General features: G+C 44.3%; 2 protein-coding genes and 1 long non-coding RNA gene across 4 annotated transcripts in view; 1 reads left to right on the top strand and 2 right to left on the bottom strand.

Moving 5' to 3' along the window:
• Positions 1-1,410: 1,410 nt before the first annotated feature.
• On the bottom strand, positions 1,411-5,322 carry SLC25A6 (solute carrier family 25 member 6). Its single transcript, XM_069770508.1, has 4 exons — positions 5,132-5,322; positions 3,429-3,915; positions 2,561-2,701; positions 1,411-2,061 (listed from the first exon to the last, which is right to left on the bottom strand). The coding sequence occupies exons 1-4, from the start codon at positions 5,240-5,242 to the stop codon at positions 1,904-1,906; spliced, it is 897 nt and encodes a 298-aa protein (XP_069626609.1). The 5' UTR covers positions 5,243-5,322; the 3' UTR covers positions 1,411-1,903.
• Positions 5,323-5,679: 357 nt separating this feature from the next.
• Positions 5,680-8,842, top strand: LOC138681962 (uncharacterized). Its single transcript, XR_011322202.1, has 3 exons — positions 5,680-6,026; positions 6,149-6,207; positions 8,745-8,842. It is a non-coding gene; the product is annotated as an uncharacterized lncRNA (long non-coding RNA).
• The window catches only part of ASMTL (acetylserotonin O-methyltransferase like), a 30,349-nt gene continuing 23,105 nt past the window's right edge, over positions 7,481-14,724 (bottom strand). The window contains exons 12-13 of one of the 2 annotated variants that reach the window (XM_069770506.1): positions 14,247-14,369; positions 7,481-7,798 (exon numbers count right to left, since the gene is read on the bottom strand). In XM_069770506.1, coding sequence (XP_069626607.1) covers positions 7,584-7,798; positions 14,247-14,369 — 338 coding nt within the window. In that variant the 3' untranslated portion in view covers positions 7,481-7,583. Of the gene's footprint in view, positions 7,799-11,539; positions 12,744-14,246; positions 14,370-14,724 lie in introns of those variants that run through there. The other variant, XM_069770505.1, reaches the window with a different exon arrangement.

The following is a 14,724-nucleotide window of genomic DNA, read 5'->3' as shown; positions in this document are numbered from 1 at the left end:
CGGTTCTTCCTCTCAAAGCTTGGGCCACCATACACTCACAGTGAGGTATCCTATCATCATCTCTACCTTTCAAGCCACCAGTACAGAAAATAAACCTAAGCCATGTATTTATATAGACAAAAACTCTTCCCCTGCCCCCCCAAATCAATATAAATACAACTGAAACAGCAAATGACCTGTCCGCACCACAAGGGAGCTAGCATTACCAAACAGGATAAAGAACACTTGCAGAGGGTACATAAAGTTTGCTATTAGCCTGTGTACAAAGTAGCTGTGTAACATACTTACATTCACATACAGATGTTGAAAGCAGTGCTTGTGCAACAGTGAAAGGAAAAAGGTAAATTATGTTTGAGAGGAAGGTAATAATCAGCCAAAGCCAAGCAGTTAATTTAAATACTTCATCTTGAACAGCAACCTCAGAAGGCACACAAAGAACTCAAGACAGCTCAGTCAGCCTTCAATGATTCATACAGTGACATAGTTTCTTTCTCAAGATACAGGGAGTTCCTAAAAACACAACTGGAAGATGAACACCTTGTTTTCCTTTACTGGTCCCCCTACCACGTCTTTGCAGATTACAAAGTACAAAAGTAAGATTATGTACATATGAAGAACGGCACACAGGTATTACATTATCTCAAATAGCAGTACAAGAAATTATTCAGTCTGATTTTGGTCTTCTGACAATCCCTGGAACTAGACATCAATCAGTTAATATTGAAGGCTGACCTATCTTGATCTATATTTTACAGCTACACAGAAGCAGTTATTCCCTCTCACACCCCCCATCAACTTCACCTCTTAGAATGAACCTCATTTCAGATTAAATTCACCTTCCACAGAGGTACTGACCACTGCTACAGATCAGGCCAAACAGTATCTTGAATGGCACAATCAGCATTTCCAAATAGCAGCAACAATACAATACACAGGTTACTCAGAAGTTGAAGGCATTTACTAGGTTCCTGGGTTTTTGCATGAATGCCATGTTGCTTTCTATATTGATTTAAAAAAAAAAAAATTTCATTTTAAGCTGTTTTACCAAGGGCAAGAGTATTACTTTTTGACTGTCCTTGGGACTTTGGATTCTCCTAGCACTACAATAGAAAACACCCCATTTTAAATCATATGAAAAGTTGTAAATCAATTTCTAAGAATCATGCAAAAAGCCAATTGCAGCAGCCCATTGTACACTATCAGGCACAAAGAATGGGAGTAGTTTCTATTAGTATAATCCATGCTCCCCCACCCCACCCCACTGAAGTTCTCACATTCAATTTTTTTTTTTTTTTAAAAAATCAAGCTTATTCTGTTACAGTGCAGTGTATCAGAGGAACCATTATCTGAAACAAGTTTTCAAACAAAAGAGGCTTTCCCAAAGCTTTTATGTAGTAATTTCAACACAGACAGAGTAAGTATGTTTATTGTTTTACAGCAGAATGCCCCAATTTAAAAACAAAATTGCTAGATGTTCAGCTGTGCAAAATGGTACATAGTGCTTCAGTACAAGTGGAAAAGAACATGATTTGTTAGCAAGTACTTTCAAATACAATTTTATGGTCCTAGAAGATAGGACTTGAAACCGGGGACTGATCCACAGGCAAACTATTTTTTCTGCCTAAATTGGACCCAGCCACTTTGGACCCAGAACCAATACCACTCACTCCACATTGCTGAAAAAAAAATAATAAAATCACCACACTGAATTGCCAGATCCAGTGTCTTCATGCATGTTACTGAGAAATGGATCAGTCCTCTATGTCAGTTTCTAGCCCCATCTACAAATATCATCTGGCTCCGATAAATAAGACTCACAGGAATTTCTTGAAGGTCAATGGTCCATAATGGTAGTTATTCTACATGATCTGCTCAACTTGATTTCCAATTCTAGTTAGGCTGTTTAAATGACTTTCTTGAATTCGTCATACAGCACAAGCACAAAAGCACCCCCCATGCCTCTGAGAACATTAGACCATGCACCCTTGAAGAACGCCTTTCCTCCCTCATCCCTTGCAATCTTCCGCCAGCAGTCAATTGTTCCAGAGTACATGATATCAGCTGTAGAAAAAGAGCAGAGTCATTTTTAACTCCTATAATTGTATCTAAGATGTTTTTAACAACTGCCCTGTTTCACTTCTCTAGCTACTTTGTGATGTCCCAAACCACATTAAGACTGTAACACAATACTTAGTTCAAGTTCAGGTAGTAGAAAAGTTTCCTATCTGCTTGCCTAGTTACTAAAACCTAAGTCACAAAAAAAAAAAAATGTTAAGCCTTCTTTTTGGCAATTATACTGTCCCCTAATTGCCTTCATTTAATCTGTCATTGCAAACAGGCAGTCCGTTTGCCCATTTCATATTCTATAAAGTCCTCAGCATAATTCTGGACAAACACCACAAGTTGAGCCCTACTGCATTTCCTCGTATCATTTAAATGTAACCTAACTTATACCAGATTTATGGAACAAGGAACTGTAAGTGCTGAGGGATGACTATTAGGAAAAAAGAACCCCATCTTGTTAATGCTGCTTGAAGAACTACACAAATTAACAGCCTACCTCCTTTGCGCCCTGACTGCATCATCATTCTACGCCGCACTGTATCAAAAGGATAGGAGACCACACCAGCCACAGCAGTCACCGTCTGGGCAATCATCCAACTGATAACAATATGAGTATTTCTGGGATCTGGGAGCATGCCTGCAATAAAAAAAAGTAATTAGCTTTTTATCTGGTACATCCTCTTCCAGTTCACTCAATGGATGACAGCTACTTTACTAGACAAACTATTATGAAACATTGTAAAGCCATACTTTGAAACTGCAACAAGACACTCAAACTTTAAACTTGCTGAAGCAATATAAAAAACACTAAAGGACATTCAGAGGATTTCCTCCTGGGTAATCAAAACAGATAACACTGAAGCACCAGGATTCTTTTCAGACTGGCACAAGAAGAAATCTAACTATTACCTACTCTTTTTAGAAATAAATGTCACTGAACTAAGTCACTGTTCCTGTGAATTACCCTGCACTCTATGCCCAAATGTCAATCTTAACAAGTGCTTTGTAAAAGCACCGCTCAATCCCACTCGGCTAAACACACCTGAATTGGTCCAATATAACTACAGTAATGCACTGAACGAAAAAGAACTTATTACAATCGTGTATGGTTACCAACATGCTTTGCTGGCATTAGAGAAACTCCTTTAAGTACAAAATCAGGAGTACTTCAAAGCACCCTGCTGCCTTCAACGCATGCCCCAGTTCTGCCTTGAACACTGCAGTGTCACTGATGTTGGCACCGATATCCCCCTCCATGCTTACATGGCTACTACAGACAGACACAGAGCAAGATCCAAGAACAGACATAAACGAGACAATACATTCCTGAAAATAGGTTTATCAGATCCCCTCTGAAATGTTACCTTTTGCTGTATCATAGATCCCAAAGTAGGCAGCTCTATAGATGATGATGCCTTGGACAGAGACATTGAACCCTTGATACAAGCCACGCAGACCATCAGACTTGGTAATTTTGACTAGACAGTCCCCTAGACCAGAGAATTCTCTGTCTGCACCAGCTTTTCCAACATCAGCAGCCAAACGGGTTCTTGCAAAATCCAAGGGGTAGACAAAGCAGAGGGAAGTGGCTCCAGCTGCACCACCAGAAGCCAGGTTACCAGCAAAATACCTCCAGAATTGAGTGTGCTTGTCTACACCTCCCAAGAACACCTGCTTATACTTATCCTTGAAGGCAAAGTTGAGAGCTTGAGTTGGGAAGTATCTGATGACATTTGCCAAGTTTCCTCTCCAGAAAGACAGCACTCCTTGTTCCTTTGGAATACGCACTACACAATCGATGATACCCTTGTACTGCTTATCAGCAGCAATTTGTTTACTTGCATGTTGTACCTGCAAATAAAAATACGTATTTTGACTGTATGCCTTGACGGGCCTGCACTACAGCTGGGCTTAAGACTGCTTCTACTATAAAACAAAGAGGTGTTAAGCCTGAATACCTGATGGCAGTTGTGCCCAGAGCTTAAGCCTCTGTTAACCACACTAAATCAGTGGTAGTAGCAAGCTTCCAAGCAAAAGCTGCTGGGACAGTCTAAATCTTAAGACTGTTAAGAACTGTCATTTATTCCTATTTTGGTGAAGGCCAAAGAACTGGAGGATTCACCCGAGTTCATGCTCAAGAATTAAATCCCTCGGTTGTACACACACACACACAGACACACAAAACCGGAGGATGCGTGTGAAGAAAGAACCAGGGACACGGGAGGCCTTCTACAATCCTAAGAACCAGAAAAAGCCTTAAAATCGCTTCCCAGCTTCTTCAGAGCTCGCCAGAAGAGAAGGGCCCAGCCGTCAGGGGACAAGGGCAGGCAGGAGACGAGGACGTGAAGACGGGGGCTACCTGCAGCCGACGGCCCGCACCGGCCGCGGCGGGCCCGCGGGCGCAGGCGGCGCCTGGGCGAGCTGCCTGAGGCCGAGAGCACTGCCCAGCCGGCGCCGGGACCGGGACGGGGGTAGGACGGGCCGGGCCGGGCCACCGGCGGCGGCCGCCCCCCCCCCCCCCACCCCCGTCGAGGCCGGGTCCGCTCCCGCCGGTGACCGCCGCCAAGGTCACGCGGGTCACCTTGGGTCGCCGCCCCGCCCCGCCCGCGGGGGGTGGGGTGGGGGTGTGTGTCACCCCAAGGCCCCGCGCGCCGCCGGCGGGCCCGGCCCCGCCGAACGGGGCCAATGCGCTGCCGGGCCGCGCCGTCACGTGAAGGTCACCAAGATGGCGCCGCGCGGCCGACCGCCCCCTTCGCCCTCTGCGCGCTCGGCGCCAACGGCGGGCCGGGAGGAAGTGACACCGGGAGCCGCCCCCCTCCCCCCGCATAGCGGAACCGGCTTCGCGGGCGCCCGCCGCCCACGTGACACCCTCCCCCCCCCGGCAGCCGCCGCCGGCGGGCCGCCGCCTGGCGCGAGCCCTTTGTTCCGCGGGGGCGGCGCCCCCCCGCCCCCCCCCCCCGCCTCCCCTCAGCGCCCGGCCCGGCCCGGCCGGGGCCTCGGCGGGCGCTCCGCGGGGGAAGGCGGCGGGCCGCCCCCGCTCCCCGCCGGGCTCGGCCGCGCCGCTGACCTGGAGCAAGAGCTTGACCCGCTCGATGGGCGCCACCGCCGTCTTGCTGATGGCGGCGGCGACGCCGCCCGCCAAAAAGTCCTTGAGGAAGGAGATGGCCTGGTCCGCCATGTTCGCGCCGCGCCGGGAGCCGCCGGGAAAGAGACGCCGCTGCCGCTCAAGCCGAAAGGGCGGGACCGCCGCCGCGCATGAGCTAAATGCCGGGCCCCGCCGGCCCCGCCCCGCGGCGCCCCATTGGCCGCGCCGCCAGGGGGCGGGGCCTCGCCGCCCGGGCCGGCGGGCGGTGAGGGCGGGGCGGCTCCCCCCGCCCCTGCGGCGCCAGTGGCGCAGCGCCGCGTCGCCGCCGCCTGAGGAGAGCGGGAGGCCTCGTCTCCGCCCGCGGCCGGCAGCGGAGCAGGGAGGCACCGCTTCGGGGGGGGGGGGGCGGCCTGGCCCGCAGAGGCGGCCGCCGGGTGGAGGGGAGCGGGTTTGGGGCGCCGGCGGGTGTTTTGCTCCGCGCTCGCCCCCCTCGGGGGGAGGCCGGCGGAAGGGACCTCCGTGTTCCCCCAGGTTCTCTTCCCGCCTGCTCCTCCTTACCCCGGCGCCGGGCTTTTCTGTGCGGGCGTCACCGAACTGATCCGAGACGATGAAACGGCGAAGATCGGAACCGAGGCTTCCTCGAGAGGCAACGGGGAAGCGCGGTCCCGGCTCCTTCTTGGGGCGCCCGAGGTTGTATGCCCTGAAGAGCTCTCCTGCGGGTTGCCCGAGCGGGCACTCGGGGCAGGGCCTCTGCCCCTCACCAGGCAGGCCTGGCTCCCGCCAGTCTCATTTCTGCTACTTTTGTTGTAAGCTGGAAGTGAAATTTTACACCTAGCGGCCAAACTTCTGTCTGAAATCGTACCTATTCTTTCTAAATGTAAGTCCTGAAATTGGTCTAGCTGGAGGGTGTTAGTTCACACACACCTTTTGTTACCGCTTTTACTTTTAATGGGTGTTTCCTACAAAAGTAAATAAAGCCAAACTTTTTTTTTTAAACAGATGACTGGTGAACCACAAACTTGCAGTAGCTGAGGTGTCCGAAACCACTGCTTACACATGTATGTACCTTGCAGGATTTCAAAATGAGAGCATCTTGCTCAGAGGGCACGTTGTGAGAACAGGATGTGCCAGGCATAGCCGTCGTCTCTGCTGTAGTACAGTAGACTATGTATTACACATCACTACACCTTGGTTTTGCGCATCAAAAGACAGGAAGTAAACTGGGTGCTATTTTACATTCTGCATCAACATACAGATACAGTGAAGTGACTCCTGTGCCCACACAGGGTTAGGCACGTGCAGTGTTACAGGACCATATTTTGGATGTATTTATTGAAAGGCTGTAGTGCATATTCTTAGGCAGGTACATACAGTTTAGTGTGGTATTTTTCTTTTAAAAAAAGCTCGTACCTGAACGTTAATACTCTGATAGCGCAACACCGTGTGTGCAAGGCTGCGATTTTTTTCCCCATAAAATACACTGATTAAAAAAGAACTTCATACTCTGAAGTCTTGTTGGTTTGAAAAATGAAGGTAAAACATACGTAACTTTTGTGACATGAAACTGTGCAGGCAATAGTTGTCCTGTCCTGTTCACCCTGGGAACTCAAGACACATCTGACTGGGGGGAAATCCTTTTTAGCACCATGCTTTTTCTTCTGTTTCTGCATTTTTTTTTCTTTTCTGTTCTTTATCTAATCTCATATTCTGCTATCCACTTTCATAAGAGCTCGCAAATTAAGTAGCAATAAAAAGGAGGAGGAGGATGTTCTTGAACCAAATGTGGTGCCCCCACATTTCATCTCCAGTTACTATCACAAATGAAACTTGTGCTTTTATGCAACTGCCTTTTCCGAGGAACCTCACAGAAGGCAGAGGAGGCTGTCTTGACTCCGCTGAGAAGCTGCTGTTCCAGTTCTTCTGTTTCCAATCTTGACTACCCCACTGCAGTAGCAGTTTCCAGACTTCATTAGAGAATGTTTTATTTACAGTAGAGAGTGTAACATAAAATGATGTTAACATGGATGGAGTATTGAAACGATACCTGCATTAGCCTCCTGAAATGGGCAAAGCAATGTGTGCTGGTCTAAAGGCTGGACTATTCTAATTGCACCAAGTACGAAGAAACTGATTTCTCAGCCACATGAATACTGCCGTAGGGCTGCTGACACCACTCATGGTTGGAGACGTGTTTCCAAGGGTACTACAAGTGTTGTGCAGCCACAACACCACTGCCGTCAAATGATGCCAGAATGTTCTGGCATCATTTTAATCAAGTTCAAAATAAATGCCACCAATCTCTCCCCCTTTTTAGAAGTGACTTCAGAAAGCTGACATAACATTCCTTGTTTATGATATTGATGGGAAACTGAGCATGTATTTGCATAATTACACAAGATGGCTAGAGACATCCAGATTTTAAATCCATTTTTTTCTAGGTCTTAACACAGAGAATGGCATCTAACAGATTTCCTCTCAATCTGATTTTGACATTTGTGAATCCATGTTGTTCCAGTAAGGCTTGATATTCAGAGCCACTTCTCTCCTTTCCCTCTGTCTGCACAAGCATGTTCAAAGACTGCAGCAGAGCTGTGCTCCTGTTCTTCTTCTCATCATCCAATACCATTTCAGCCAGCAATATCCCACAGCCTAATTTAAAAACAAATGCATGCAAGAGTACTAATCCATTATCAGGCAAGAGAATCTCTGCTACCATATATAAGGGTGCAAACTACAAGACACAGGTGATTTCATTTATCATTTATGGATTTGCTCTGCTATTAAATGATTAATCCACTATTAAATGTATAATCGACCCCTGTCACAAAAACCAGGAAATTCCCTTCCACACTACGGAGGGATCAAACACAAGTTGAGTCATGTCTCTGTTTTCAGGGGAAGAGAGGATGACATCTGTAAACTTGGCACCAGAGTTATGGAAAACAGTAAGACAGGAATAGTAGTTAATGTCTCTTTGGGATATATTGCTGCTTCACATTCATATTGAAGTTGCGCCAAGCAGACAAAAGGGTGGATAGTGAGAATTATAGAAGCAGAGAAGTCAATGTTGCACATTATTTCTGTAGGAACCGAGGCCTTTGTGATGGGACTGACCTAGGGAGGCGAGCAGAACTTAAATGATCCTGTTTATACACAGCCTCTTCATCCACCTTCAGACCCATGAGGGGAAAGGGAAGACAAGAGAGGGCTACTGACAAAACAAGCATTGTTTTACTCATTGTCTTATGGCCTTGCATCTTATGTGGTAGTTTCTCTTGGCACAGTGGGGGTAGGAGGCCACCAACTCAGACCAAAATAGCAGCATCTTACTGTCATTTTAGTACTGGTAAGTGCTGCGTAACATTCATATCCTTCTGACCCTTAAGATAATCTCCTCAGAGCCGTTCTTACCCATACACCTCAGACATTTAACAATTGATAACAAATTAATTAAACCTAACACTGCAGTTTCTTAGAGAAGAGACTGAGATCTGTGGATAAAATTGCTGACTGAGACCTCGGTGTTAACTATCAGGAGTCATGAAAGTCCTGACAGCTTATTAATAAATTCCCTGTTTCTTCCTCGTATCATCAGCTACCTTACTAAATCCAAGTTCAAGCCACCTACCCTGTGATGAACCATGACACGGGTTTGCTTCACAAAGAAAAAGGATTAGCCAAGCATGTCTGAGGTGCGCCTGAACCTACATTATCTGTCCAGTGGGACTATTCTGCCCTAATTCAGTCATCCATAGATTAGATAGCTGTATTTCAGCTAGCCCTCTTAAATATGCTCTATCCACTATGAAATGTATAATTACTTTTCTTAGGAAAACCAGGCTATTTCCTTTCACAGAGAGGTGAGACGAATCATTCTCTGAAAATGTCTGGTTTTCTACTGACTGGAAAGCTCAAGGTGACTCGACGATTTGGAATACCTAGTATTTAGGTATCTAAAGTCAGGGCAATAAAGCCCATTTGTTATGAGTCAGTGGTTTCTATTCCCTCCCGCCTTCCTGTGTGATTCTCCTTTGCCTTCAATGGAGAGACCCGGGAATCGCTGTTTCTGGTTACACAGCAAACATTGCTAGGTAGAGTAATGCAGGACTATCTTTTCTAAGTCACCACTATATTACAGTTTTGGAAGACGGTGTCCAGATTTTGTATACTCTGAAAGGAGGACACAAATAGAATGGTCATTATAATTTGCCACAAAAGTTACTGGGGACATCCAGATAACATCAGGGTCATCTGGAAAAACATACCCAGAAAGCACAACCAATGTGGGAAGGACACCATCAAAATTAGACACAGTAAATTAAGTTAGTGCAGGGAAAAAGAAAAAAAAAATTCTCTCTACAGTTAATGAAGATTTACTAATGTAATTGAAATTTCTTCTCGAGAGGGACTGAAACAGAGCTAACTTTCAAACTCTTCAGGAAGCATACTTTCACGAAGAAATTTTGGCTATGGTTTTATAGGAGATAAAAATTAATGGTCATAACAGTCCTTTCTGAATTAGAAAGTCATTCAATCCAGATTATCATTGTTTAGCATGGAAATAAGATCTTTCCAGCCAAAAGATGGGGGGGGCAGAATTAAAGTGCCAGGCCTCCAAAAACTTTAAAAAAAAAATAAAACAAAACCCCACATTAAATACTTCAACTATCCAGGAGTCAGCTAACACATCCAAAACTGAACTGAGAGCCCACACAAAGGGACTTAGCCATTAAATAGCTCTTCCTAAGCTTTTGTGCTGGGTGGCTCAGATGACATTACTACCCTTCACTTCCGTCTCATTACTTTTCCAGGGACAAGTACTGTTAGTAGCTGTAACAAGGTCGAAAAATGATATAAAAATGGTTGAGCTAGAACAGCCAACCAAGTTGTGTCTCTTTCTTACAAACTTCTCTTTCTATCTTCCTCAAGGATTCTTACCTCAGCATTCAGTAAGCAAGTGCTGAAGTTCTTGCTTTTATTATTCATCTATCATTCCGTTAACCCTCCACGATTCTCCACCTCAAAAAAATTGTTTTCTGTGCACCACATTTCCTCTAAACCATTGTTAAGGCAGAATGTGGGTAAAAGACAGCATCCTCAAGAAGGCATAGCTGAATGTCACTTCCCAAGGAGCAACACAAAACCTACAGGCTTTATTGGCAGAAGTTCATTTGGATTTTAAAGCTTAGCCCCCTCATTCCTCATGTCTTGATTAGTGAACAGGCCCAAATTTTCCTCAGTTATGCCTGTTGCTTAGGAAGTCTTTTCAGTGTAACACCATTAAATCCAAACCTTCTACCAGGCAGGAAAAGATACCAGCTTTCTCCAGAGCAACTGAAAAACTCAATTTGGACATTAATGAGAGAAGACAAGTTTATCATTTCTCAGGTGACTGGGCTACATCAAATGATTATAGAACAGCTTAGGCTGAAGTGGACCACAGGACATGTCTAGTCCAACCTCCCGCTCGAAGCAGGGCAGCTCTACAGTCTGCTCAGCTTGTTCAGGGCTTTGTTCTCAGATCTTGAAACCTCCAAGAACAAAGGTTCCACAACCTCTCTGGGCAACCTGCTCCAATGCTTAATTATCCTGAGAGTGCAAAGCTGCAGTGCGTTACCACAGACACCATGCCCAAGGGTCTAATGCTTAGTGAGTATAGAGCGCTGTTCTTTAATCACAGAGTACGCTGAGGTTGTGTGGTAGCCAAGCACATTCTATTCAAATTTTACAGTCAGATACATAGTACTTAGAGGCACAGTTTTAAAGTCTGTGACAGTTACAGGTGTGCCAACTTTAGGATTGAAATTTTCTGACTCAAACAGCTTATAGCAGCTTAAAGAATAGCATTATGAACTTTATGAATAACTATCAGATGAGAACATCTGATTGCTGGAATCAGTCTCTCTCAAAATACAAACCTGTTAGGCATAATGGCAAGCTTCATGTCAATATGGAAAAGAAACATTTTAAATTTATTCAGTTGTTGAATATTTTGCCTTATCTCTTTACATGTCTGTACAGATGAGATCAGTCACATTTCCACTCACAAAAACCTTCTGCTGAGAATTAAAAACCCCTAATGTGGTAAAGAGTCTGACGTTTCCCTGATTTTCTGCAGCTGAAATGCTCTGTAGTAAGCATGTTTCTCATGATGAATCACTGTGGCACTTTTGCTTTACACAGTGCTCAAAGAGCAAAGTAACTTCTGATTAAGTAACATAAGACAGAGTCTACCAAGCAGATGCAACTCTTGACCTTGCTCATCAACTCTCTTTCATTTGCTGAGGTTGGTGATTCAGCACAGGCATGGCCTCTTTCATACTGGCTTATTGGGATTATTGCTGTAGAAGTATGACAGGCAAGAAACTCACAACTGATAGAGAAGAAAGCTAGCTTGAAAGTGCAACTTTAATCTCCAGGAAGGCTTCCACTACAAAGTACACTTTAAATAGAAAAAATAAATATCAGTGAAGTACCAGGAAAAAATAAACATTAGCAGAGGTGACATTAGTGACAAATTACTTGAAGAGATGGGATACAGTACATACTTCTCCAATTACAGACTGGAACATGAAGAAACTTCTATTTTTTAATTTTCATAAGAGAACTTGTACATAAATTCTAAAACTCATCTCAAGTAATGAGACAGAAAGCATATATGGCCATTTAACCATATTCAGAAAAATCCTAAACTGATACGAATCGATAGGAACAGCTCTCGGCTGCAGCCTATGTGGGTGCATACTGTGGCTGGAAGCCAGAGGCTGCTGAAGTGTCTCTGTGACCGTAGCTGCTGTAGGAACATGTTTGAGCTTTGTCCTATTTTCACTTTTGCCTGCAGAAAGAGTGCTTAAAGGGTATCTTTGAGATGTTTTTGAGTAAAGGCCCACAGAAAAGTGAAAAAGAGGACTACCATCCCCAAATTCAGACAGATGGTACAGTATTAATTTTTATTTTTTTCATTTCTGATAAAAATGAGCAGTAACCACTGAATACACTGCAGAGGGAGAATTCTCTTTAATTTTAAGGTCCAAGAAAACTAAGGTATTAATGTGGCTCAGAAAAGCTTGTAGTTTTAACTTGCTACGCTATACAGCTATGTCAAATCTAAGCTTAATATGGCCTGCAAACTAGCTGAAAGAACTGGACATGAAGGTATTTAACACATAGGAGTTTTGGCCTGCCCCAGACCCTTTTTAAATGCATAGAACTCACTCCTGCAGAAGCTGCAGTCCAACTTTTATTCAAGGCCTGTAACAACTATGCTTCAGATAAAGGGTCAAAATGATTCTAAACTGACAATATGTGCTGGATGATGATGGGTAAATTGTAAGAGTGTTGTAAAAACTCAGCATCCCAGTTTGCTTCTGGGCATGCTACGGTGAAGGATTCTTCTTGATGCACAAAACAGCATCTAATAAGTTTCCTGTGATCTTAATTTGTACATTTGTGAATCCGTATTTCTCCAGTAGTTGTTTATACTCTGAGCCACTTCTCTGCTTGCCTTCAGTCATACTGAGGGACTGTAGTACAGCTCTAGGAGGGTGCGTCTTCTGTTCGTCAAGCACAATTTCTGCCACTAGCAAGGCACTTCCTGCATTTCCAAAACAACCAAGAGTGGTTCAGTAAAGTATTTCTAGCTTCAAGTTTTTAGTGTTTTGGTCAGAGACAGTTATAGAGGTCCCTCAGACTAGTGTTTTAATGGTCTTCAGTGGAAATCAGTGATAGAACTTCACTTTTAGTAATCTCTTCCTGATGCAACCATTTAATTGTTAAAAGGAAGGGGGAGTTTAGAGCACTGTCTCCACTTCACTGAAGTTCAGATCACTTCCTGATCACTTCCTGACTACGCTCTTAAACTCAGTCTTGTTTCCATTTGAAACAAGCAACTCCTGTAAGTATCTATCATACCCCAATTTTTGCATAAGAAGATTAAGACAGTCACCCACAATCTTCTTTCATAAACAGGATTATGCTTTATGGCCTAGATCTAATTTTGAATGCTCTCCTATGAAAGAAACTTCATAGCTACAGTTAATCCTGTTGGATTAAGGAATCAGTTGATCTTAGCAGTCAGGCTTTTCTGCTTTTTGTCTTCTCCTTTTATCTTTAATACTGTCCAAATATGAATCAACAGTGTGCTCTGGCAGCCAAAAGGGCCAACCGTGTCCTGGGGTGCATCAAGCACAGCATAGCTAGCTGGTCGAGGAAGGTGATTGTCCCACCCTACACTGCACTGGTGCAGCCACACCTCGAGTACTGCGTGCAGTTTTGGGGGCCTCAATGTAAGAAGAACATCAAACTATTAGAGGGAGAGGTGCTGATTTCTCTCTGGTGACCAGTGATAGGACACAAGGAAATGGAATAAAGCTGCTCTGGGGGAAGTTCAGATTGGACATTAGGAAAAGTTGCTTCACTGAGAGGGTGGTCAGTCACTGGAACAGGCTCCCTGGGAAGTGGTCATGGCACCAAGCCCATCAGAGCTCAAGGAGCATCTAGAAGATGGTCTTAGTCATACAGTTTAGTTTTAGGTAGTCCTGTGAGGAGCAGGGAGTTGGACTTGAGGATCCTTATGGGTCCCTTCCAACTCAAGATATTCTATGAGTCTATGATTCAAATGCAGGAGAAAGCAGAAGCAGCTACGTATTTCTCATTAAATCTGTGCATAAAGCAGTGCTGAACTCCAGTTTACCACAATCTGGGCACTACTGAGATAGCAAAACAACAAAACAAACTGCTTCTTGATTAACCTAAAGGAACTTTAGGCTGCTTGTACGTATAGAAATAAGCACATGCTTAGTTATTTGATGATACAGGGCTTAGTAAGAAAGACTGGGCATGGCAGAGATAGGGGAGATGACGTAGTTGTCTGTGAAGCCTACAACTATAGTAAGGGCTTATTTTATATACTTTTATTAGCAGCTTTGTTTCCTTTTTTTCTTAGTAGGTATTACCATAATGCAAGCATAGACATTCAAGCAAAGGCTACTATGATCGGAGAGAAAAATATACTTTTTTTAATATGAACTTCTTATGATTACTCATTATGTTTATGCATTAACATGCACCTCTAAGCCAACAAGATGAAAAATCTTACCTGGTTTGCAAACAGCTGATACCTTGCTTAACAGTACATGTATCTTTTCATCAGGCCAGTCATGAAGAACACGGGAAAGAATGTAAAGATCTGCCTCTGGAAGATTATCCTTGAAGAAGTCACCTGTTGGAAAGCAGAGTTAGTACATTCCTACAGAAACCACAGAGTACACTCCTACAAAATGAAATTAAAATATTGCGGAGGAACTAGGAGCTTCAGCAGAGGTAAAGAAGCAAGAATGAACAGGTATAGGTATGCACTGATTTGCAGATAAGGAAAGTGTAGTTAAAGAGAAGAGCAGATCACAGGTAACAATTCTGTAACATATAAAAATGGGGAGAAAGCCTAAAGCAAGGGAGACAAAGTCCTTTGTAGCCACCATGTCCATCTTGCCTAGAAAACAAAAGCCTGAGACAAGGACATGCAGTCTCTACTCCCAGTGGTACTCAAAAATGACTAATCCATACTTCCTTATTTA

The sequence above is a fragment of the Haliaeetus albicilla genome, chromosome 25 (genome assembly GCF_947461875.1).
Source record: "Haliaeetus albicilla chromosome 25, bHalAlb1.1, whole genome shotgun sequence".
Classification (NCBI taxonomy): Eukaryota; Metazoa; Chordata; class Aves; order Accipitriformes; family Accipitridae; genus Haliaeetus; species Haliaeetus albicilla.
This window is presented reverse-complemented; position numbering and strand designations above follow the sequence as displayed.